Source organism: Triturus cristatus, chromosome 1_1, assembly GCF_964204655.1.
Source record: "Triturus cristatus chromosome 1_1, aTriCri1.1, whole genome shotgun sequence".
Taxonomy (NCBI): Eukaryota; Metazoa; Chordata; class Amphibia; order Caudata; family Salamandridae; genus Triturus; species Triturus cristatus.
The window spans coordinates 42584665-42610800 of NC_140579.1; the positions used below are offsets into that span (position 1 = coordinate 42584665).

A 26136-nucleotide genomic window follows, 5' to 3' on the forward strand; every position below is an offset into this window, starting at 1 on the left:
CACCCGGAAGCAACGTCGCGGTTACGCAGGGGCGTGTAATGCGCATGCGCGATACGCAATACGTGCGTGACGTACGCGTACACCCGGAAGCAACGTCGCGGTTACGCAGGGGCGTGTAATGCGCGAGTGTGACATACGCGCTGCGTAAGCGCACCGTAAGCGTCACGTGCGCGCACGGCAGGTCATGTGACTTACAAAGAACACTTTTTATTGGTTGAAATTACTTTCACTTCCAGAAACTTCCCACACCACACCCATTCCCCTCATTACTGCTTGAAAGAACACTTTTCATTGGTTGAAACTACTTTCAGTTCCAGATTCTTCCCACACCACACCCATTCCCCTCATTTCTGCTTGTGATTCTCTAGGAGCAGGAGCTGGATTGACATTGGGATACAATGGCAGAACAGCAGACCTCTTCTGAGAGTGAGGCCAGCAGCACCACCATGATCCAGAGAAGGAGGAAACAAAAGACTTCTTTTGTATGGGAGTATTTCACTTTTCCAGAGGGGGAGAAAAAGGTGAATGCTCCATTGGTCACTTGCAAACTTTGTGGTCGTGTTTTATCAAGAGGAAATCCAAGGAGGAAATACTCCTTTGGAAATCACTCTATGAAGAGACACCTCCAGGACAGACACCCAAGGACCTTTGCTCAACATGCTGAAGAAAACCCTTCAGTAAGTCACCAGAGCCCAGCCTCAGATGCTCAGCCGAGTACATCATCGGCAGCTCAGCTGAGCCCTTCCTCTGATGTGGGAGCATCACCTTCTTTTCCTGTGGACATCAACCCTCAATTTGGGAGGGTTGAAATGAGGTGTACAAGATGTGGTGGTCTTATTGTTTTTGGGGAGATCAGTCTTCCCCTTATTAACAATAAGATAGACCAGCATGTTTGTAGACGCTCATAATACTCCCATTCTTTCTTTCCTCCATCCCTGTATGAACCCAACGGCTCTTATAAGAGCCAACCTTACCTCTCAACTTTTTTTTATTTTTTCTTTGAAACTTTTTTTTTATTTTTTTTTACCGTACGCGTATGGTAAGGGTATTTTTTTTTTTTTTTTTTTTTAAACACTAAAAATCAATTACCACATCTCAAGATCCTTGAGAAATTAATAACTAATTTTTTAAAATCTTTTAGAGATAAAGTGGACCAGACCACAAAGTATGCAAGTGACCAATTGAGCATTCACCTTTTTCTCCCCCTCTGGAAAAGAAAAATACATTATGAATCCACTTTTCAGATTCTGAAAACAGCACATGTCCAAACTGCTTTTTCAGACCACCACCATGTGTATCCTGGGTGACTGCCTACATACCAGCAAGGGCAACCAGCCTTAGTGATGCTGAATGTATTTGCATTACAGACTGAAACCTCAAACCCCACTCGCTTGTAAATACTGTGCATGATTCCACATGGAAAGCAGCTGGGTGTGTGCTAAGAGTCTGCTTCTGCACCAAAAAATGACTCCCCCCTTTTTACTACTAATGCAACTATGAAATCACCAGAGCAGTACACAATAAATCTCTGCCTGTAATTCCTGTATGCACACAGTCATATTTTCACATTAGTCACAAAACGAAATTTCTTTGCCAATTTGAAAGCACACTTACTGCTCTTTTATTTGACAAGTGATAATCACTTTTACAGACTGACACATTATGAATCCACTTTTCAGATTTTTTTAAAAGCACATGTCCAAACTGCTTTTTCAGACCACCACCATGTGTAACCTGGGTGACTGCCTACATTCCAGCAAGGGCAACCAGCCTTAGTGATGCTGAATGTATTTGCATTACTGACTGAAACCTCAAACCCCACTCGCTTGTAAATACTGTGCATGATTCAACATGGTAAGCAGCTGGGTGTGTGCTAAGAGTCTGCTTCTGCACCAAAAAATGGCTCCCCCTTTCCATGTAATGCAACTGTGAAATCACCAGAGCAATACGCAATAAATCTCTGCCTATAATTCCTCTTTGCACACAGAGTCATGTTTTCACATTAGTCACAAAACGAAATTTCTTTGCCAATTTGAAAGCACACTTACTGCTCTTTTTTTTGACAAGTGATAATCACTTTTACAGACTGACACATTATGAATCCACTTTTCAGATTTTTTTAATTGCACATGTCCAAACTGCTTTTTCAGACCACCACCATGTGTAACCTGGGTGACTGCCTACATTCCAGCAAGGGCATGGAATGTGATGCTGAATGTATTTGCATTACTGAGTCCAACCTCAAACCCTTAAACTATTCTTTTTTTATACCAGTACACCTTAATTTATCGTGAAAACATAGTCCATATTATTTTACATGTTCCTCACATTTAAATTTCTCCCAAAACAGAAAATGATAAACACAACTTCAACAAAAGGTATTCCATTTCTATTATTCATTTCTTAATTTACCATATACATCCCCTCTCAAACTCTAAACTCACCTTTAAAATTAGTTAGCTGTGAAAGAAATGTGGCACTCAAACAGCAGATTATCAGAGCCAGGATCTCTGTTCTTTACACCTCTCTCCTATTCTCTTTCTATTGGTTGAAAACCAACCCTTTTCCAAAAGTACCCTTCCCCCAACTTGACTTCTGCCTAGTACCCTTCCCCCAACTTGACTTCTGCCTGCTACCATAGCAACAGCTCATGGAACACTGCTGTGTGGAGTTAGGTCAGAAGTTCGCCAAACAATGTTTCAATTCCACAGAGCAAGAGTGCTTGACTTTTCAAACCTAACAGCAAATCCAAAGTACTGTTCTTTGGTAACACATTTTTCTGTACCAATACAAAACATGCTTCTATTAATTTACACATGCAGCCTAGTTTTTATTCTAGAATGGTATGAAACAGCCAATCAGTTCTTTTTTTTATGAAAAAAATATGTATGCCTCCATTTCCAAACTGTCTTTCATTTCATTTTCCCATTCTACTGAATTACACCTCCTGAGTGCATCCAGATCTCCTTGGAAGATGTTCACAGTGTGGATTGTAGGGCACAGCTATGTCTTCTGGAGTGAAAAGTATGCAGAGAAAACAGGTATGGTGAGAGACCTTGCTTTGCCAAATGTAGACATTAAATGGATTGGTGAGAGAGGGTTAAAGTGGCACCAATTGATGCCATTGGTGAAATCCTTCATGCAAATCCAACACCCTGACCTCATAATAGTGCACTGTGGTGGCAATGACCTAGGCACTTTGACTGGGGTAGGTCTGGAAATGCTTATGAAGGACACCTTTGCACAACTGTTTTCACTTTTCCCTAAAACTGCCTTTGTGTTTTCTAACATATGCCAAAGGCAAAAATGGAACTGGTCCAATCATTTCTGTCCGCAGATTGACAAAGCAAGAAAGCACGTCAACAAATCTGTTTCTGCTTTCCTCCGTGACTATGGTATGGGTTCCATTTACCACAACAACTTGCGTTACGACATGCAAGACATTTATAGAGGAGATGGTGTACACTTCAATGATGAAGGGAACAGAGTCTTCCTCTTGAACCTTAGACTCTGCATCGGTACTTACTTGTAGGTACCACTAAAAAATCACTTCATAAACACAACGGCTCTTTTTAGAGCCCCCTAATATCTAAACACTTAAATCTGAATTTTATTTCTCTTTTTATTTATTTTTTCTACCGTACGCGTACGGTAAGCTTACCGTAAGCGTACCCCGCGATTTAAAAAAAAATAAATAATAAATGTTTTCTTTGAACTTTTCTGTCCTTTGACCCCCTTACAAATGTTAGGGGGTCTGTAACTCTCCACCTTGCCCCCTTTTCAAGATATCACTCTTTTTTTTCCTGAGTGAAAAACACGAAATGGCGGCCGCCGCTTCCTGGTTTCGACCGATTCGAATGTTTACTAAGATCTAAGGGCCAATCAGAATCGCGCTCGCGCACGCCACCGTACGCGTACGGTAAGCGCACCGTAAGCGCACGGTAAGCTGCCACAGATATATATATTGATTAAAAGGCTATTTTCTCAGATTCTACTGAACAGATTTACACCAAACCTACAAAAGGCACTTCCTTGACCTAGGGACTACCTCTCTGCCAAATTTCAAGTAATTCTGTTCAGCCGTTCGGGCTGTAGCCCTGTCTAAAGGTCCTATGGAAAAATGCATGGGAAAAACGCGTTTTGGGACCCCCCTTTTTTCTCAGCCCCCGCTTGACGAATCCCCCCGAGACTTTCAAGGAAGGAGCAGAGCGTAGCGCCCCGCCTATTTTGAAAAATTCGCGAGGATTCGTCCACCGGCGCCAAAGTTATTCAAAATAGAATGTTGCGGATTTCCTATGGAAACGTGGTCCTAACTATAACTACCTACTGGCGACCGCCAGTAGGTAATATATATATATATATATATATATATATATATATATATATATATATATATATTCACTGAAAAAACCATAGGTTTCACACACGTTATAGTTAGGAATTAGCATTTAAAAAACCTTGCAAATTCACTGAAAAAACCATAGGTTTCACACACGTTATAGTTAGCTGGACATTTCACTCGAAAAAAACCATTGAAATTCCCCCGTTATAGTTAGTTCAGCTAACTATAACTTGCGCGCCCGCAATCCACTGCTGATGACGTCACATATTACATCACTCATGACATGGTCAGTGACATCACTGATGACATCACTGATGATATCTCAAATGACATCACTCATGAGATCATCAATGTGATAAATTACTGCATCTTCTCACACCCTAATTTAACCGATGATACACAAACTCAAAATTTCAGACGTCCATTCTCAAAACCATAGATACTCCAATACCAATAACTACATACCCACTTATTAACTCTTAGGTTTACATACACCTCCATTCATTCATATGTATAGTCACTCATACTGACAGTCACTCCGTACAAGACTATCATATGCATTTATGCACCTGCATAGACACTCGCACACCACCAATCATCCATAGAGGTACTGTCACACCTAGTCAGTCATGCAAATAATTAATCACACTCCCATTTACTCACCTATGCAGTTATACACACACAAGTTCACTTACTCATAAAAATAGTACCACATTCTTACGCTCTTATACAATCATTGATACAAGCACACACTCATCCATACAGCCACTCTCACAATCACACACTCTCACATATACCCACTTATATACTCTTACACACATATATACTGCCTTTCACATATGTAGTTAGTCACAAATGTACATTCAATCCCTAACACACCCATACATACACTCACTCAACCATACAGTCCATCACAGATGCACTGTTAAAACCGTGCACCCATGGAATCACCCACTCACACATCTATGCACAGAGTCACACACAGCCTACCCACACAAACACTCAAGCACCCATACAGATACTCAGACAACCAATCGATAATCCATATAGACACTCATATAGCTATTCACAAAACCATGCAGCCACTTGTACACCAACAGACAGAAACATGAAGACATTCACACAGTTTAGTCACTAGTCTGCAGTAAGATACATTTAATGACTCGCTTTTCCAGTCAATTACGCACTTAGAAAATCATCCATTCACACACTTGTACAGCCACTCATTCTTCCACAGGCCTTTCACTATAAATATATAAAACATATTTAAATTTTACAGAAACACACAGTCACTGGATGATGTCATCAGTGATGTCATCAGTGATGTCATTTGAGATGTCACTGACCATGTCATGAGTGATGTAATATGTGACGTCATCAGCAGTGGATTGCGGGCGCGCGAGTTATAGTTAGCTGAACTAACTATAACGGGGGAATTTCAATGGTTTTTTTCGAGTGAAATGTCCAGCTAACTATAACGTGTGTGAAACCTATGGTTTTTTCAGTGAATTTGCAAGGTTTTTTAAATGCTAATTCCTAACTAGAACGTGTGTGAAACCTATGGTTTTTACAGTGAAATATATATATATATCACTGAAAAAACCATAGGTTTCACACATGTTATAGTTAGCTGGAAATTTTACTGATAAAAAACCAATGAAATTCCCCCGTTATAGTTAGTGCAGGCAACTATAACTCACGCGACCGCAATCCTCTGCTGATGACATATGTGTCTTTATGAAAAAAAAATATTTGTAATATATGTATAGCTAAAAATTTATGGAAGAAGACATGGGCAAATAAGTGTCTAAATACAGTATTAGCATCAGCAGACGATTGCGGTCGCGTGAGTTATAGTTGCCTGCACTAACTATAACGTGGGAATTTCATTGGTTTTTTATCAGTAAAATTTCCAGCTAACTATAACATGTGTGAAACCTATGGTTTTTTCAGTGAATTTGCAAGGTTTTTTAAATGCTAATTCCTAACTATAACGTGTGTGAAACCCATGGTTTTTTCAGTGAATTTGTACGGTTTTTTAAATGCAAATTTTTTTTTGACATTTTTTGTAAACCTATGTATAAAATAATATATGTACTATATCCTGCATTATGGAAAGGTTTTTTTTTTTTATGCATTTTTTTCCGTGCGCGTACGGTAAGCTGACGGTACGCGCTCCGTACGTCATAAGTACGGTGCGCGTACGTAATAGGATACGCGTACCGTAAGCTGACGCTACGTGCTCAGCACGTCATAAGTACAGCGCGCCTACGTGATACGTGCGCGACGTACGCGTACACGCGGAAGCAACGTCGTGGTTACGCAGGGGCGTGTAATGCGCATGCGCGAGTGCATCTTACGTACGCGCTCCGTAAGCGCTCCGTAAGCGTCACGTTTGCGCATGCGTACTTGTTTACGAGCGCGTACCGTGAGCTTACGGAGCGCGCACGGTAGGTCATGTGATCCACAAAGAACACTTTTCATTGGTTGAAATTACTTTCAGTTCCAGAAACTTCCCACACCACACCCATTCCCCTCATTACTGCTTGAAAGAACACTATTCATTGGTTGAAACTACTTTCAGTTCCAGAAACTTCCCACACCACACCCATTCCCCTCATTACTGCTTGTGATTCTCTAGGAGCAGGAGCTGAATTGTCTTTGGGATACAATGGCAGAACAGCAGACCTCTTCTGAGAGTGAGGCTAGCAGCACCACCATCATCCAGAGAAGGAGGAAACAGAAGACTTCTTTTGTATGGGAGTATTTTACTTTTCCAGAGGGGGAGAAAAAGGTCAATGCTCCACTGGTCACTTGCACACTTTGTGACCGTGTTTTATCTAGAGGGAATCCAAGGAAGAAATATTCCTTTGGAAATCACTCTATGATGAGACACCTTCAGGATAGACATCCCAGGACCTTTGCTAGACATACTGGAGAAAACTCTTCAGTAAGTCACCAGAGCCCAGCCTCAGAAGCTCAGCAGAGTACATCATCGGCAGCTCAGCTGAGCCCTTCCTCTGAGGTGGGAGCATCACCTTCTTCTGCTCCTCTGGACGTCAACCCTCGATTTGGGAGGGTTGTAATGAGGTGTATAACGTGTTCTGGTCTTATTGTTTTTGGGGAGACCAGTGTTCCCCTTATTAACAATAAGATAGACCAGCACGTTTGTAGACGCTCATAATATTCCCATTCTTTCTTTCCTCCATCCCTCTATGAACCCAACGGCTCTTTTAAGAGCCAACCTTACCTCACAATTTTTTATTTTTTTTTTAAGCTTTCCTTTTTGTAAAAACTTTTTAACCGTGCGCGCACGGTACGCGTAATTCCGCGAATTTCGCGAAATTTCTCAGTTTGCGCCGTGCGCGTACGCTGCGCGCATTCGGCGATTTTTAAAAAAAAAATTTAAATTAATTTTTTGCCCTTGGGGGTCCTTCTGAGACCCCCTGACAAAGGCTAGGGGGTCAGGAACTGTCCAGCCTGCCCCCTTTTCACGTTATCCACCTTTGTTTTACACCCCCTCAGACTGCGAGAGAGAACATGGCGGCCGCCGCTTCCTGGTTTCGACCGATTCGAATGCTTACTAAGATCTAACAGCCAATCAGAATCGCGCTCGCGCACGGCGGCGTGCGCGTACGGTAAGCGCACCGTAAGCGCACCGTAAGCTGCCACAGATATATATATTGATTTAAATGCTATTTTCTCAGGAACTACTGAACAGATTTACACCAGACCTACAAAAGGCACTTCCTTGACCTGTAGACTACCTCTCTGCCAAATTTCAAGGAACTCTGTTCAGCCGTTCGGGCTGTAGCTGTGGCTAAAGGTCCTATGGAAAAATGCATGGGAAAAACGCGTTTTGGGACCCCCCTTTTATCTCAGCCCCCGCTTGACGAATCCCCCCCCGAGACTTTCAGGGTAGGAGCGGAGCGTAGCGCCCCACCTATTTTGAAAATTTCGCGAGGATTCGTCGACCGGCGCCAAAGTTATTCAAAATAGAATGTTGCTGTTTTCCAATGGAAACAGGGTCCTAACTATAACTACCTACTGGCGACCGCCAGTAGGTTATATATATATATATATATATATATATATATATATATATATATATATATATATATAGTCACTTAAAAAACCATAGGTTTCACACATGTTATAGTTGGGTGGACATTTCACTCGTAAAAAACCAATGAAATTCCCCCGTTATAGTTAGTTGAGATAACTATAACTCACGCGCCCGCAATCCTCTGCTCAAGACGTCACATATTACATCACTCATGACATCACTGATGACATCATCCTTGTGATAGAGTGGCGGTCGCGCGAGTTATAGTTATCTCAACTAACGGGGGAATTTCATTGGTTTTTTACGAGTAATATGTCCACCTAACTATAACATGTGTGAAACCTATGGTTTTTTAAGTGAATTTGCAAGGTTTTTTAAATGCTAATTCCTAACTATAACGTGTGTGAAACCTATGGTTTTTTCAGTGAATTTGTACGGTTTTTTAAATGCTAAGTTATGTATTTATTATTATATTTTTTATATATTTATTTTACAATAAACTACGTATTAAAATCTTTTTTTTTTTAATGGTTTTTCACCATGTGCGCACCGTGCGCGCACCCCGCGATTTTTTTAGAAAAAATTAAAATGTTTTTTTTCTGCCTTTGGGGTCCTTCAGGGACCCCCTGACAAAGGCTAGGGGGTCAGGAACTCTCTATCCTGCCCCCTTTTCACGTTCGCCACCTTCCTTTTTCACTCTCGCACTCGAAACAAAAAAAATGGCGGCCGACATTTCCCGAATTCGACCGATTCGAACGTTGACTGACATGTAACCACCAATCAGAATTACGCTCGCGCACGTTAAGGTGCGCGCACCGTGCGCACACGATGCGCGCCTATAGATATTTATGTACTTTAACTGCAATTTTCTCAGGAACTACTGAACAGATTGACTCCATATATGCAAAAGGCACATCCCTGACCTGAGGACTACCTCTTTGCCAAATTTGAAGTAATTCTGTTCAGCCGTTCGGGCTGTACCTTCGACTAAAGGTCCTATGGGAAAATGCATGGGGAAAACGCGTTTTGGGACCCCCCTTTTTTCTCGGCCCCCGCTTGACGAATCCTTCCGAGACTTTCAGGGTAGGAGCTGAGCGGAGCGCCCCATTAGTTTTGAAAATTTTGCGAGGATTCGTCAACCGGCGCCAAAGTTATTCAAAATAGAATGCTGAGATTTTCTATGGAAACACGGACCTAACTATAACTATCTACTGGCGACCGCCAGTAGATAATATATATATTTATTTTAATTTTATTTTATATCCTCAATATGATGCTCATGTGAATTACAAATAATGTGTGCCACAGCTGAAAACTTCTGAAATGCTGGATGACTGCTTGCACTTTTTAAAATGTTTTCTATGTCTATTGATCTAGTAAGCTTGTTTTAAAGGGGTGATTGGGCACATTATGGTTTGATCAGGCTGTGACGAAGACCCTGTGTGGGTGAAACGCATAGCAGAATTAACACTGGTGGAGTTTGAATCTTGGAGTGAGAGTCTTCCTGGGGTGGTATCCTCGACTCAGGTTCTTTGTCGATATAGATATATATATACACATACATATACACACACACAAATGGTAACCCCAGGAAGATCAAATCAGACTTATGGTACATGACTACATACTGCTCATAGGTACCTTTATTCAGCTGCTTTATAAAAATAATACATTTTGTCAATTTTTTATCAAAGCTGAATACCTGGTGCCAGAATGAGGGGGCTGCTCGCAGACACTTTCTTTTCATTTTCAAAGCCAAATACCTGCAGTCTTCGCAGAACTTTGTACTGCCTGAACGTCACCTCCTCATCACCCTTATTTTCAATACAGATGACGATTGTTTTAGGCTCATCTTGGGTAAGAGGAAATCGAATCCTTCCATTTGTAAGGTCATGTGCTGAGTAAATATGGATCCCTTTTTTCCCACTGATAAACTCCGACCTGAGAAGAAATTATATGGTCAGCATTTCCATCCTTTAAACAGATGCATCCATGGCGACATTCAGGGAATTTCAGACCTTAGTGCTGGAGGCTTATGTATTTTATTTGGTTGCTTTTGGGCTCCTCTTGAACGCAGTGATATACACTGGATTACCGATCATCAAAACAATGAATAGAAACATTAATGTGTGACGTGTTATTCAATATTATGGATATTTAAACTAGCTGAAGTAGTGCTACTTTAACACTTTTATGTGAATGTCATATATAGACTATGGTCCAAAGAATTAGCAAATTCTCAAGCTGCCTTTAACAGAATAACAGCTAAGAACGCCCAGACCTGCGATGTTTATGTTCATCCGTCTTCCGTGGTGACTGTAAACCTGCCCTAAATGTGCAAAACACAGTGCTCCATTAACAAAATAGAGACCATCATGCATACACAGGAATGCATAAGTTCTCTATGGGAATGATGCCCTATTACCATCCGTTGATGAAAAGCCATAGATGCTAAAAAGGGAAACGACCTTGGCTCTACTAACTTTAAGTCACTTGAGGGGAAACACCCGCACCACTCTCTCAGGGATTTAACTCTCCTCCTAGCACAGCAGAGCAATATTTTACTATTCCACAAAACACTCTGTCGAGACATCTTGAAGGCTGAGGTATGACTATGTCTAAGCAACATTGTTCTACAGTCTAAGTATAAAACACTTTTAATACTCCGCAGTAAAATACCTGTTGTTCTTGAACCACTGAATATACTTTTTTGCTTGACCCCTTGAATATGTTTGACCGCCATCAGTTGGTGGGGCTAGGATGGGTTCTTCCTGTCGAGAAGTCTGGGGTCTTCTGTACTGATCTGCAGGTTCCCACCGATTCTTCTTCATTACCTAAGCAAAAATAATAATATAAAACAGTATTCTGAGGCACAACAGAACAGTCGATGCCGGGTAAGGTCAGTTTCTCTTTATGTGACTTTTTATTATCCAGTGGATGCATGCTTCTGCAATGTGTTTTATATACTACTTATTGGAGGAATCAAGGCTCCCAAATGACCCGGAAGAAACTGTACACTCGTATTCTCTACCGATATCCGAAGCTCACCTACAGTTGGGATGGTATTACATTCTGCTAAAAGGACATCCTAAAACGAAGTGATTATTTTCAACTAACGTTGGTTAGCAATGGGGGTGGAGTGGGAGCAGAGTCTGTACATCACTAAAATATACGTGACAAAGTACAACCTGCTGTACATCATTAAGTATTTTGCAGATCATCATGGAGATCCGCAACCATATGGAGGAACAAGGCCAAAGGCAGGAGTTCCTTTATAAGGTCATTGAACTCAGAGGTGACTTGCAATGTCCTTATAAAGTGTGGCAGGGAGTACTTTATTCTTTATAATACATGACCACACAATCACCCTTTCCACAAAATACTTATATCCTTGGTGTGTCACTCTTTCATGTGAAAGACATAGAATGTTTGTAAACATGAAGAATACAATCAGAATAAGCTATCAGTCACACACTTCTTTAATGTCATGATGTGCATTGGTTTATTTGACATGCTAATGTCTAAACACTAATCTATAAGTAACGTTTACTTTACATGACCAACGCTGGGTTGCATTTGCAAAATAATAAAATTCTCTATTTTCTACCACGCAAAATTAAACAAACACAAAAGCAATTCGATATTTGTTGCAAAAAGATATTAGAATCAGTTTAATACAAGTCAGATTAAAATAAACTGTTGCTCAGAATTAGCAGAAACACGCAGAACGATTCTATTTTTCCTCTAGTTACCTGAAGCATGGTAAAATAAACATGCTGCCATAAATATCTTGTTTCTGCTTATTACTGTTCATCTAGAAAAACAGGAGAATGGAAAGCCACTTTCCTTTTTAGGTCTCGTGTTTGGCAGCGCATGCGCTGTCTCAGCGAGACCTAAAGTAATCTGTATGTTGGCTGAAATTTTGTCTAATTTGTTTTTCTGCTTGTGATTAGCTTACTGAGGCATTGTGTTGTGTTCGTGCTTTCTGTTGGCTGTTGATCCTCCAGTTACTTCCGTGTAGTTCCAAAGCAGCAGCGCCCAAGTACAGTTTTCGTCCGCAACTCGCACTTGGTTTAATTAACTGCAGTGTGCCATCTGTTTCTCACGCCGCGTTTGTTTTATTTATTTAAGACGCGCTCCCCGTGTTCGCAATAGAACGGCGGCATTCCTCCAGCCCAGCATTCTACTTTCAAGCCTGGTCTGCTCCTAGCAAGGCTCTCTTACAAAGTCTGGTGCGTGTCATAATGTGGGGATATTTCCATATATTTACAAGTTCATGCGCACATTTGTTCTGGAATTTGGAAATGTCAGCGATGTGGCTTATGTCAGCGATGTGGCTTTCGGCAGCAGCAGCACCCTTGAGAGCACGTGCCAATTGCCCTTTCTTCTCGGCAGAGTGGCATTATTTAGCTGTTATGTAGAATCAAATGATTGGAAAACTCTGAGACCTTCTTTAAGTAGGCCAGGCCCGGTCTTTCTAAGCAGGGCGCCGGGATTCACATGTTAATAGAAAGCTATAGAAGTGACTGCCAGGGGAGACGAGTAGTGTGTGTGGGGGGAGGAGAGATTGCTGGAGCAGGGTTTTCTATTTAAACCCAAACACCAGTTTATATTTTTGTATGTCATAATTAAAATTACTAATGATTAATTATTAAGTACTAAGTTTTGTTGAGTTTTATTAACCAACTTTACTAATGGAAGGAATTACACGTGGGAACGCAACTGCATGGCTTAATTAATAAGTGAACTAAGATGGCGAGCAAATTAATTAAAGAAGTGTGGCTTATGTGATATTTGTTATGTGATTGCGCTTTAAAATAAAATGCTTTAATGCTTTTTATGTTGCAAATGGCCAGATAATTTCCCACTAATACCCTTATGTGTATGTATTTAACACTGTATAATCAATACAATGTAGTAACGTTGTTTTTTGTTTCTTTTTAATTAAGTTGTCCATTGTGGCCTGTTAAGAAAATGGCCGACATCTACAGCCTGCATTTGAGTAGATGAAATATGAAGAGAGGCTTCGCTGATTGTGACCTCGGCCTCTGCCTGAACTAAAAGTTATGAAAAAGATGACAACTCTGGGATGTCCGCCAGTTATCCTTGGAGGAGAACAGTTGTCACAAATGAACATTTGATAAACTTGTGGTGGCTTCACTGCGAGTGATACAATTCCGGAGAAGGGCATCCGTGAATGTTACGAATTAGTTTTGGACTTCCTATTTCTTTGTTTTGAATTTTGAGATATCCAAGAGCGGAGATTTTTCTAATGTTGCAAGCTGACATCCTTTCCTGCTCAACAGACGTTTTAGAGCTTTGTTTGTAACTTTTAGTATGTAAATTTTAGTATAAATATTACTAGACTAGAGAGGGTCTAGGGCACTTCTTCCTGAACTTATGCTCAAGAGGATCGATGCTGACTGAGAGGACGGTGACTCTACATGACAGCTTGAGAGACTTTAATTCTTTGCTGAGAGACCTGACCTGACCTAGAGAACGACATTTAGCCAGAATAGGTAAATATGAGAAAAATGATCTTGCAAATTGAATGATTCCCATATGAATTAATTTAGATAAAATAATTCTTGTTTGAATTACAGTGTCGGGTGGTTATTTCTTTGTCATGTTATTGAGATCTCAGATGTGTTTAACAGTTTTATCAAGACTCAAGACAATTCAATTTTGGTTGCATTGACCTCAAATTAGGTGCAGATTGATTAAAGGAGTTCTCCTTATATTCAGTACGGATAGGGTAATAGAATGGATGTTGGTGTAATGGGCCCCACCAGCGTATGATGAGTGTATGTGCGCATGACTGTGAAATTATTTTGTCCGTGGAAGTAGGGAGAATTTATAAGCTTTGATCTGCAGCAAGATTACTGCTGGCAATCAGGGCCCTCCCCAAGTCCGCCTCTCCATTTGAATAGGGAGAGCCCGAGGATTACAACACCTTGCAGTCCAAAGGACTATTCATGGCCGTCACCTGACCTTATTACATATATCTCAGTCAGTGGTTCGGCTGATGACTATCAGCATCCTGACCCTTCAACTTTCCCACCTCCAACGCACATAAACTTGGCGGAAATTCACAGCGCGCTTTCAGTGCTAGTTTGTTCGGTCCTGAGCATGACAGATGCACTGAAAGCAGGCTGCGCGCTGCAGGACGAAGGAGCAGAGCTGGTCACTTGTGTGTTTACACCCTACAATGAGATGCCCAGAAGTCGCATTCAAATGAGAGTGGGAGTGGGAGTGAATGGTAAATGAGAGTGGAGGAATTAGCCCGCCATCAACAAGTTGGTCTCAACCTCGCGTTGCTGTGTAGATTCGGAAACAAGTACTGACAAACTCAGTAGGTCTGGCTTTTGTAGAAAACCGAAGTGTGAGTGGGGGTAGACTATAATGATGCATTTGTAATTGCATTTATATTGCGCTTACTACCCCTGATGAGGCGTTGAAATTGGTAAGAGATGGACAGTGCCTTCACATTTAAAATATTTTGTTATGTTTCCCAAAATGGCCCAACACACTGCATGCTCTTTGCTAAATACGTGTTTGTGTTACAATAAAAAAGAGATAAAGTGCGGTGGAAATGCTGTTGGCAGTGAGGGGCCTATGCGAGGGCACGATGACGATCACTTACAATATTTCACACCACTCACAGCGGAAGATGTGGGTGAGACAGATGATCTTCTTCCTGTACAGCAGCTATTTATCTGAGAGGCTGTAGCTCAGTGGTAGAGTGCATGCTGTTCATGCATGAGGCCCCGCGTTAGATTCCCCGGCATCTCCGCTTCTTTTGCTACGTAAAATGGATTATGATTTATGTATATTTCTGGGTGACCGTCTACATAGCCCATAGCCATGTATTATTATTACTAAATGCATTATTGATAATAATATTCATAGATGTATAGACCGAAACCGATATCCATACAGCTGAATTGGAGCTGATAATGGCTAGAGAAATTAGTAGAATTGAATAACGATCGCTGGTCGGATAGAAAGACACTACCAAGTCTGGTTTCACAGTTTCTCAATCACCAGCACAATAATGTTAGACAACTCAGTTTCTATACTCTTAAAAAAATCCAAAATCTATAAAAATATAGAAACCCCAAAAATATGGAAATTGAGAGGCAGTGCATAAAAATACAGTCAAAAACAAACTGTGAGAACATGCAGTGAGACAACATAAAAATGTAGCGGTTGGTACTATCATACAAATTTTACGTTAGAATTCGCTTTTGATACATACTACGTCAAACACTGACAAGCATGTATGCCCTCTGTCTTCAAGGATTTAGTAGAAGGACAGTCATCTATCTGGGTATGTAGCTCAGTGGTAGAGCGCATACTTCTCATGTATGAGGCCCCGGGTTCAATCCCCAGCATCTCCAGCTTTTTTTAATAAAAATGTGCTTTTCTATTTTTTTTCATCTACACTAATAGATCAGATGAAACATTTACTTTCTTTTCTTTTAATCTGATTTATTTTTCCGCTAATGACCGTTGCAATGCCTTCTGAGCACTAGCTCATTAATGTGCTACGGTGGCCCCCGCGCAAATGCTCGTGTGGTACTGGACACAAAGACCACAACATATGTAGCCACTTATGGATTTGCATTTATTATATATTAGTAGGACACTGTGCCCTCTGCTAAAATTTGCTTTTGTTAGTAGTCTCTCTATAGCAAATCAGCAGGAGTTGTACACTCATTTCATGTACACTGTACTCTATCAGCGACTTCCACCACTACCTGATTAGATATGCACCCCCTTTCTCATCACTTATGAACACTGCTCCCCATCTCCCCATAATCAGCCTTAGCATCTCTTACTGACTAGTTAGTGCACAGCACTTCAGTCATCGTAAGTGGCGTTTAGCAGTTAATTTCAGTAACTGCGACCGAGGAGACTGAAGCGCTCCCCAGGCAAACCGACAGTCTCTTAGCACTCCCTCATCATAAACAGACCTGTCTGACAGCCTTTAAGTAACAAGTCTTTGATTAACCTTCATAGGAAAGCGAGCTCACAGATCTGCGGCGGACGCAGTATCATTTCATTTAGAGTTAATCACTGCTCTCTTGTCAACATCGGACTCAATCCCAGAGTCGAGCCCGCTCTGTTGAGTTGATCAGCTAAGTGTCAGCGAGAGGCCAAGAAATGAATGAGCACTTAGTCTATGCTGTGCTCCTTCTTGAGCAAAGTTGATGTGTGCTAGCAGGCTGCCAGAAAAACGCTAGCTGCAGTGAAGGACTTACCTTTTAGAGTTCTATGTGGTATTGAGTATCTTTAACTTGGGTCAGAGGCGGCAGCTATTATTTATAGCGCTTAGTAACTGTAATAGCGTTGTATATAATAAGAAATCATCATTAATACTACTCCTGTTAATATTACTCTTCAGTGAACTCATGCCACTGGTGCAGAGTAAAGAATCTCGCACAGGACCAAAAAGGTCCTTTTATCTTGGGTATACTATTGATAAGCTACTGTAGATGTGGTCTTAATTTATGCATAAACAAATCAGTGCAGAGGTCTAAAGCTTTTCTGCAGAGCCCGCCCCGGGCGCTGCCAAGTACCAATGCAGCTAGTATTGATTTCACCGCATGTCCTTCTCCCACCACCCTATGCTTCTTTTACCTTTGCCTCATTGTTGATAGGTTTCTGCTTCCTTTCCTCCCTGCTCTCTGCCCGACCCCTCTCGGTGTTAGACCTGGCATCTTTGGCGTGGTTACCCCTGACTTTTTGCCTCTACCTCCTGTATTTTTGATGCTATGCTGGATTTCGTTTTTGCTGGTTTAGATGCTTTGGGCACTTTGCCACTGCTGATCAGTGTCAAAGTGCAAGTACTCCCTTGGTAAATTGTTATATTGATTGGTTATCCATGATTGGTATATTTGTTTCACCTGTTAGCCCCTAGTAAAGTGCACTGCGTGTGCCAGGGCTGGTGATTCAAATGCTACTAGTGGGCTGCAGCACTGATTGTGCCACCCACAGGAGTAGCGCTGAAATGATGTCTTAGGCCTGCTTGCAGTGCCTATGTGCAGTCCAGGACTGCCATGTCGACCTGGCCAGTGCACCCACTGACCAGGCCTTATCCTTCCCTTTTTGTACATGTCAGGCATCCCTATGGTGGCCCTAGGTACCCCCCTGGGCTGGGTGCAGTGTATCTGAAAGGTAGGGCATGTACTGAGGTGTGTAACATGCCCTGGTAGTGAATTACAGCCATTTCCGTTTTTCACTGCTGAGAGGCTATCTTGCCCATAGGATAGAATGGGGAAGGCTGTTTACATGCCTATCTTCCCATAAGGGCAAGATAGAAAATCCAAGTTTGGTATCTCTGTGTTCAGAATTTAATTATACATCTTTTTAGCAAGATGGTTTTTAAATTCACTGTGTGGGAATAGCACTTTTTAGAAAGTAGCTATTCTCCTGTTTAACCTTCCTGTGTGCCTGTGTGCTGGTTGGCTGACTGGTGTCATGTGATGGGCTGGGTGGCTCCAGGAGCCTGGATGAGTCAGCAGCAGGGTGAATAGGGAGATCTGCTTTAGATGGGTGGGAGGAGTAGTCCCTGGGTTTGAATAGGGCTGCCTCTGCCAACACAAAGCTGGCTCCACCCCCTGCTGGCCAGGCTGAGGACTCTGCCTCTGCTGGAACAAAGAAGGCTCCACCTCCTGCTGAGCGTCTAACGACCCTGCCCCTCACTCTGAAAGGAACCAGGTGCTCCAGAGCAGAGCACACCCAGGAACCGGTTTGAGCAGGGGAATCCCCCCACTGGAACAAAGAGAGACAAAGACTTGGAGGGGTATAAGAAGAGGACCCCAGACACCTAAACTTTAGATCACTTTGGAACTAAGAAGAAACCTCTGCCAAGGAGAAAGCTGAAAAGGACTGAAGAGGAAAAGACTGCCTGCTTGCTGTTTTGCTTTGCTGCCAAGGAGAGGGGAAGGACTTTGCTGTGTCCCCTTCTTTTGATTCTGATCTCCAAGGGCCTGAGAAGAGCTGGCTCCCTGTTAAGAAGTCCCAGGAACAAAAGGACTTCACCACCAGCTCCCCTGGAACTCTGCTGAGAGAGTTCTGACCTGCCTTGGAGTGCTTGCCCAGTCTTGGGGCCTGAGGAGGTCGTTTCGCTGTGTTTGGGAGCTGGGAAGCAGAAGCGTGAACAAGAGTGACTGGTACCCAACGCATCATCCAATTGCGTTTCGCAAGAACGAGAGTGCGAGCAAAATTTCATCACGGCACCATCGCAACACGCAGGGTCCCCGCATCGCCGAGTGCGTCGAGCATCGTCCCAAAGCGTGAAGATTCCTGCCCTTGCGAGGGTTGTCGCAGAACCAGTTTGCGAGCCGCACCACTGCCGGTGCGTGAAAAGTCTCCAGTCATCGGGTGCGTCGACGCAGAGTCCCGTTCCGTGGCGCATCGAGAGTTGCGGCGCCGGAAGGCAACGCTGCGCCACGCATCGCACCACATCGAAGAGTGTCGCATCGAACCTGTGTGTGAAGCTTCCCCCCAAGAAACCTACGCAACAAAAGCCAAAGGTATCGCATCCTCCCCTTACAGATCGGAGCCGGCGCATCCACCTCTGCTGCATGAAGCAGGGCTGCTGCAAAGCCTCCCCAGGATCTCAGGAGTATCGCATCGCCTTTGCCATCTTCCTTGTTATAGCTTTTGGAAACCTTATCGCAACTACAGGTACTGTTGGGCACGAGAGTGTCGCATTTTGTGCATTGAGAGTCGCATTGTGCAGGACACTGACTTTTACATCCTGGAGTACTTTTCTGCAAACTCTTGAACTATCTTTAAAGTAACCTTTTAATCGTATGTTGGTTTTTCTGTAGTATTTGGTCTTGTGAAGTTTTTAGTAAAGATACATTATTTTTCTAAAACTGGTGTGGAGTAAATCTGTGGTGTTTTCACTGTGTTACTGTGAGTGTTGGTGCAAATACTTTACACATTGCCTTTGATAGCCTAGACTGCTCAGGCCAAGCTACCTAGAGGGTGAGCAGGGGTTATCTTAACAGTGTATCCCCCTTTCCCTGACTAGAAGCAAGGGTCCCTACTTGGACAGTGGTACCTACCCTGCCAACTAGAGACCCCCAGATCTAACACTCGGGCACCAGTGGCACTTTGGGGCCACGGCGCATATTTTCCACATCCTCATTGTTTGACCCTCAGCAAAAGAGAGAACAAATATTTGCAATGCAATAGGTCTCGCATTTATGCGAATTTGAGCTATTGACATTGCAAATGACAATGCCTTTTATTTATGTTTTAAAAACGAAAACAAATAAAAAGCCACTGTCATTTGCAATGTCATTAGCTCAAACTCGCGTAAATACGAGACCTATTGCATTGCAAATGCGTGTAATCAAATGTTAATAACACAGCATGTCAGAGGGGCTCTGGCATCGCAAAATAAACCATTACCATCTACTCCTACAAACTTCCGTATTTTTAGTGTTTCGAATGATCCTCTTAAATTGCGTCAGATTGTAGGTGGTCTTTAAATTCTATACACAGACAGGATGCTGCAAAGGGGTATCCTGCTCGGGGTCCACTGTGAGAACTGTCTCTTACTTTGTTAAATGCTTTTCTTGGACTCTGAATCTGCAACATCTTCGCTTCAGAAATGATTCACAGATGAGAAAGGATGGCCGGTGCCAAGAGACACATTCATTTTGCGAAGCTGGAAATATGTAAATGAGTTTAACATCATTTAAATAATGTTGGCATGGAGTGTATTCTTAGAACTGTGCATTGTGTTTGAAGAAAACAAACTCTGCGTAAGACTATGGGTCTGGAGAGGCTTATCGCAGATTTTGGGGCGAGGATACTGAGACGCTGGAGTCTTCACTTCCGGCTGGTATCCCAGTATCAAAAACTGGCATTTGCAAGACTTGTCTCTGGAGGGTGGAACAACCACACGGACAAGGGCTTACCAGGTTCTTTTCTGTGTATTTATCCCTGATTTCGGGGCCAAATCCTCTGATTTTCCCCGCCTGTCCAGGGAGGTTAAAAATGTCAGCAGGGGGGGGGGGGGGGGGGGGAGGTCAGTGCCTTGTCAGGGGCAAGGGTCTGTGTCCCCGGCAATGCAAAGTAAGCTGGAAGAGCGTTGATTACTCCCCAGGCCCATGTGCTTTGGGCGAGGGGGAGGGGGTAATACACCCCCAGGCTCTGCCACTGTCCCAGGGCTGTACTTCAGGGGCTTGCTTGAAGGAAGAGTAGTCTGCTCTCCCCATGCAGATGTTGGGATGAGTGGGTCCCCTCTCTGATCATCTCTGGCTTCTGGCTCTGAACGTGGCTGGGTGCTGCCTCAAACTCAGGGAAGTCCCACACAGTGTTACATCACGGGCCATACCGTGGCCCACGACGCATCTATCTTTACCACCGCGGGCTGAGGTTCAGTCCATGGTCCCTCCCTCCTTCTCTTGGGCACGCCATGGTCCTACGCGGCGGCCTGCTGTTGCTGTTTTGGTGTGGCCGGTGTGTCTCGCAACGCTCACACAATCAGCTGCGAGCCGCAGTTCAGCACGCAGCTCGTCTCTCCATCTATCAGGCACACCACGGATTAATGCAGCAACCCGTTGCTTTTCCTTCAATGTACCAAGGAATCTGTGCTCCTGGTTTTGGAATCTGTGCTCCTGGTTTTGGAGCTGCGGTCTCTTGTGCAGCGCTTTCCTCAAGCTTGGGAGATAAAGTTTCCAAACCTTAGCAGTCAACATGTGTTTATGAGCCATTTTCCTGCAGGCTTCATTCCATAATCCTTCAGCATTGTTCCGAACATTCCTTGGGAATGGTTTTCTTACACCATTCTAAGATGGTGACTTCTCTATTCTTTTCCATTTCCACTTCCCTATCCAAGATGGTGGTTGTTCACTTCCTGTCGCATCACTTCCTGGTTCTGGGTATCTAAGGTGCTGAATCTTTTATTTCTCTGCGTTGCAACACTCCTTGCTCTTGCTGGTCTGTCCTCGCTCCTTTTGGTGCATTTTGCTCCTGTCTGGTGAATCTTAGTTTCCTGTTGGTGCTTCCTGTTCCTGTTTGGAATCCTTTGGAGACTTCTGCTCTTGTCTGGAGCTTCCTGTCTTCTGGTCTGATTCCTTCTTGCTGATATATTCTGGCCTCTTCCCTGGCCTTCTCCTTTTGCCTCCTTTCCTTTCCTGGACTCTCCGTCTGCAGTTAGAGGTTTTTTCCCTTTAGGGATTTTCCTCTTTGGGACTCCTTCTGGAAGGCACAGTCTCCTCTGGCGTTATGCTGTCCGGAAAGGGTTGCCTTACCTTGTACAGACCAGAACCTTCAAGAACTGAAATCGGGAACCATCCCAGCACACCAAAGTTGGCAAGAGAAGTTCCAGTCTCGTCAGACAGTGGTCTGAGTTATGTTCCTGCCCTCAGCCCTTGCCCTCCCATAGCAGTTTCACCGGGTGCACATCTGTAGAAAGTGAGAGAGGTCCCAGTGCCACTTGGCTTACAATTATCAGGCCTGGAGTTTTCAGAACCAGGATAAAGGAGCCTACAATTTTCACACCCTGCTATTACAGATCCTAAGACAGGTGAAATACCACAAGCCCCATTACAAGTGTGTCTGCATACAGAATTATATGGTCAGAACACACTGTACCCAATAATTATATTCCCCAAGACAACCAGCCTGTAAGACTTGCTGTGGGCAGCAGCATTGCCCGGCTCTAGCCCACCTCCCTGTCCCCCCCACCAGCACTCTGGGGCAACAAATGATGCTGCCCCCAGACAGGCACAATTGTGTGCAATTCACCATACCATTAACCCCACTCCATCACGCAACATTGGCAGTCTTGCAGATGCTTTGCAAAGGTTTAGAGAAGGTAATAAACGTCTGTGTTTGTTTCACCAAAATATTGTATCCTGCCTGGCAAAGCACCCAGTAAATTTGGATCCGAGCAATTATTACACATTTCAAGAAATAAACTTACAATGGCTGTACTAGGCTGCTGAGTAACTGACTGATGATGTAAATTCTCTACCTAGCAATATCCCAATTATGCGTGGAATATCACCACTCGTAATCAGGGCCTATTTATACTTCCACCTCATGAAAACTATGTGTTGATAAAGCAGTTTACAAAATGACAGTATTTCCTTTTGATTATCCTAGTGCTTGGGTGCCTATCATTGATCCAGGACTGCCAAATTCCCAAAAGAATCAATGGATAACCCCTAACTATGTAAATTATTTTTATTTAAACTTAAGATATGTAAATGTATTTCATGTGGAAATCATGAAAATCTGGTAAAAATAGGGACCTTCTAAGCCTGTGTTGGATACTCTGGTCATAGTGTGTGTGGTTTGCAGTTCCTTTCAGAAAGAAAATTATTCTCAGATGTCTCAATCATAAGAAATTCCACTCTCCATGTTGAAGTCAGAAACATTTTTAGGGTGAAGCCTACCAGATAGCACAGCTGTCTGGCTGTGAAAAGACTTCTTGTGGGCATTCTGAACGCTTCCCTGGGATTACTTTGTGGTTTGTAACTCACATTATCTGGCTTTCTTATTTGCTGGCTTCATTTGTTTTAGGCTGTCCTGTATGTCTTTGTCCCTCCCATGGAGCATCACATGTATACTGTATTCTTCCACGAGTGCTCATTTTATGTAAACATACCCTTGAATCTTGCCCTTATCTTGTCACATTTGCTGTGCGTTCAAAGACAGAGCTCAAATGTCAGTTTCTGTCTTCCGAGGGAGCTTGGTGTTTACTTTTCTTTCTCGGACTTTAAAATTAGAGGATTTATCGGACAATCTCACTGGGTACTGGGAAAGAAAAGGTTTTTTCTAGCACACAAAATAAATGTAAATGTCTGTAAATGAACTGTGCAAATATATCAGAATATATCAGAATTTGTAAAGCACAAATAAAGCCCTTTTTTTGCAATTCTGAAGTAAGGAGGAAACATATTTTAATATGATCCTAACAAATCAGTACACTTGGTGATGCCATTATCACACATTCTTGTTAGTGCGCTGAATAGTTTTATCAGTAAAACTGTATGTGCAAATGTAATGGTCATTTCAATTGAAAGTATGCTGTCAATAATGGCAGTGCACCAGCACACCATGCATACTCCACTCTAAGCTTTATGCCACTCCACAACAGTACTTTACGTCACTCAATGCCTCTCCACTGTACACCCTTCCACTCTACTCCTCTCCACTGTATGTCCCTGCACTCCATCCCACCACACACTTCCCCCTACTTTGCCACTCTACAATAATCCATATTTGTACAGCATCAACATTTCACCCCCTTAAGGGTTTCAAGGCACTTGGGGCCATTGGGGAGATAAGTGAGCTATTGCCCAGTGTCACATGATGCTGAGCTGCCGCCGGTACTGGGGATCGAACCATGAGCCCCGCGTGTTAGAGTCAGCCGCTCTGGCTGTTACGCCACACCTCTCACTCAACTCCACTCTACGCCACTCTACTCCACTTTTCACCAATCTACAATACAACAATCTACTCCATGTCACTCTCCTTTATGCCACTAACTTTGAGCCATGCTGAACAGCAGCCACACGGTGTACAACATTTCAAAAACACATTGGTAAAGCCAATAGCTGCTACATAGGCGAGGCCTATTGGCTTTGATAATGCTTGTTTAAATTGCAGCTTTAATTATGCTCTGTGACTTGTCTTTCTCCTTGGCTGCTGACTCTGACAGCAGCCACTGTGCCATCATAAAGTAACTGTAATATGTTGTTACAGTTGAGGAGCTCCTTCATTCCATTATTACAGTTGACTAGGTGCATCACAAGTCACGTGTAATAAATAAATTAGGGACTGCCTTTATTAAAGAGATAGCAGGCTGCCATTTATTATAAATTGACATTGTAACAGGGGCCATACATTTCACACCGTTTGAAAACTGTAACAAGGGCATGTAGGTTGTTTTATTTTACAGAAATTAGTTACCATGCTGGCCAGTCAGCGATAAGGAAGAGGACCAAAAACAGACCAGTCATAAAAACAGACTTAAAACATCCTGTTTTAGGAGAATATCAAAACTCTAAATGTCGCTCATATTTTTCAGATTGGGAAGCAATCCAAGATCCTTGAGAAGGCTTGACCAAAAGCCCAGAAAACTTTGATTACCCTAAAGGATTTCCTGTACATGCTCTAAATGCTCTCCTCCTGAAGATACAGTGATGCATTGGTTGGGATGAACTTCTCTTTTAACATCACTGAAGAGGTACTGGTCAACTCCTGATCGTGATCTTCAGGAATAGAAACTTTTCCATGAAGCAGGAAAGCTCCGGCAGATCAGCTTCCATAGCAAGAGCCACAAGAGAGGATTGCACTGAGCTGCGGGAAAGTTCCATTGGGTCAGCATCCAGATATATTTTTTTCAACCCTAAAATCCCATGTGGGTTAAACGAAAAACAAGATTGTAGTTTATTCTTATAGGATGGTCAAGCTAACTGAAAGCCACATATTACAAGAGGTTGGTGATCTAACCACAAAGAATACATGAGGTTAGCAGTCTGCCACATTTTCAACACGTTGTGGACACAAAAGTGATGAGACTAAATTAAAAAGCACTGAACGCAGATACTTTATGCGTTACTTAAATGCAACAAAGCAAGTAGGTTTTCTGTTGATTACATAATTCTATATAAGTTTGTGTTTACCAAAATTACTCGAGTAGGAATTTATTTATTTTTTACAGATTAATATATGTAATGTAATTCTTGTGATGAAGGGTCCATCAGTTAACGAAATGTGTGCAGTATTTCAGAACTGAATTTACTGCAATTCATACGAAATATTGCATGTGTGTAGGTATCTATGGATTAGAATACATAGTTTTGGATAGCATATATTTTTTTTTTAAACGGCAGTTCTGAACTTGTGGTCTGCGAAATACTGGGAGTCCACAACACCACCTCAGGGTTGATGTTTACAAAATTCAATATTAGTGGATTCATAAAGTATGTACCCAAAAAGTGTAAAATTTTAAATTGAACATTTTAAAATGCTTTGTAAATGTTAAGGAGCTTGAAGTTAGAGGCAAAAAATGAAGTTGGCATACATAGTCGGATTCGTGGGTGCAGTGCAAGTAAGAATCTCGTATAAGCGATTGCTGGCCTCAATTCAATCCCTGGTGTATACCCACAATATTTGCATGCATTAGGATTAAAAACAGATAAAGTGATAACCAAAAGTCCAGCATACCACTTTGTCTTTTAGAAATAAAACTACATTTTAAAAAGCTCCAACCTACCCATTAAAATTAAGATTTTTGTATACTTTTGCTTGAGGATTACATTAAAAAGAAATTAAGATTTCTTTTTAATGCAATTCTCAAGCAAAAATATACCAAAATCTAAATTTTATTTTAATGGGTAGGTTGGAGATTTTTAAAATGTAGTTTTATTTCTAAAATAATAAATTATGAGCAGGCAAAATGGCATCCGCCGGGTCGGACGTGCGGGCTGGCGCTCCCGGTCTCCCCACCTGCACAAAGGGTGAAGCAGTAGGGGGTAGAAAAAGTCCCCTAAAATATGAGCAAGCGCGTGAAAACGTACTGGAATCCAAAGGACGGTCCGTCCTGCATGCTCAGAACTAGGGCTGCGGCGCTGATAATCAGGGTACAACAGCTCGCCGGGCTGCGTAGCGGAATCGGCGCTGGTGGTGTACTGCGGCCATGATGCCAGACAGAAGCATGAGGGGAAAGGGCGGAGCTGAGTCGACG

The 26136-nt window shown here is 42.6% G+C and overlaps 1 protein-coding gene across 5 annotated transcripts in view; it reads right to left on the minus strand.

The window, feature by feature from the left end:
- Positions 1–26136, minus strand: part of LOC146869312 (RNA helicase MOV-10-like) — a 524894-nt gene that overhangs the window by 402492 nt on the left and 96266 nt on the right. For all 5 annotated transcript variants that reach the window (XM_085647618.1, XM_085647842.1, XM_085647767.1 and 2 more), the window contains exons 3-4: positions 11088–11242; positions 10111–10349 (exon numbers count right to left, since the gene is read on the minus strand). In XM_085647618.1, the coding sequence (XP_085503744.1) occupies positions 10111–10349; positions 11088–11242 (394 nt within the window). The remainder of the gene's footprint in view (positions 1–10110; positions 10350–11087; positions 11243–26136) is intronic.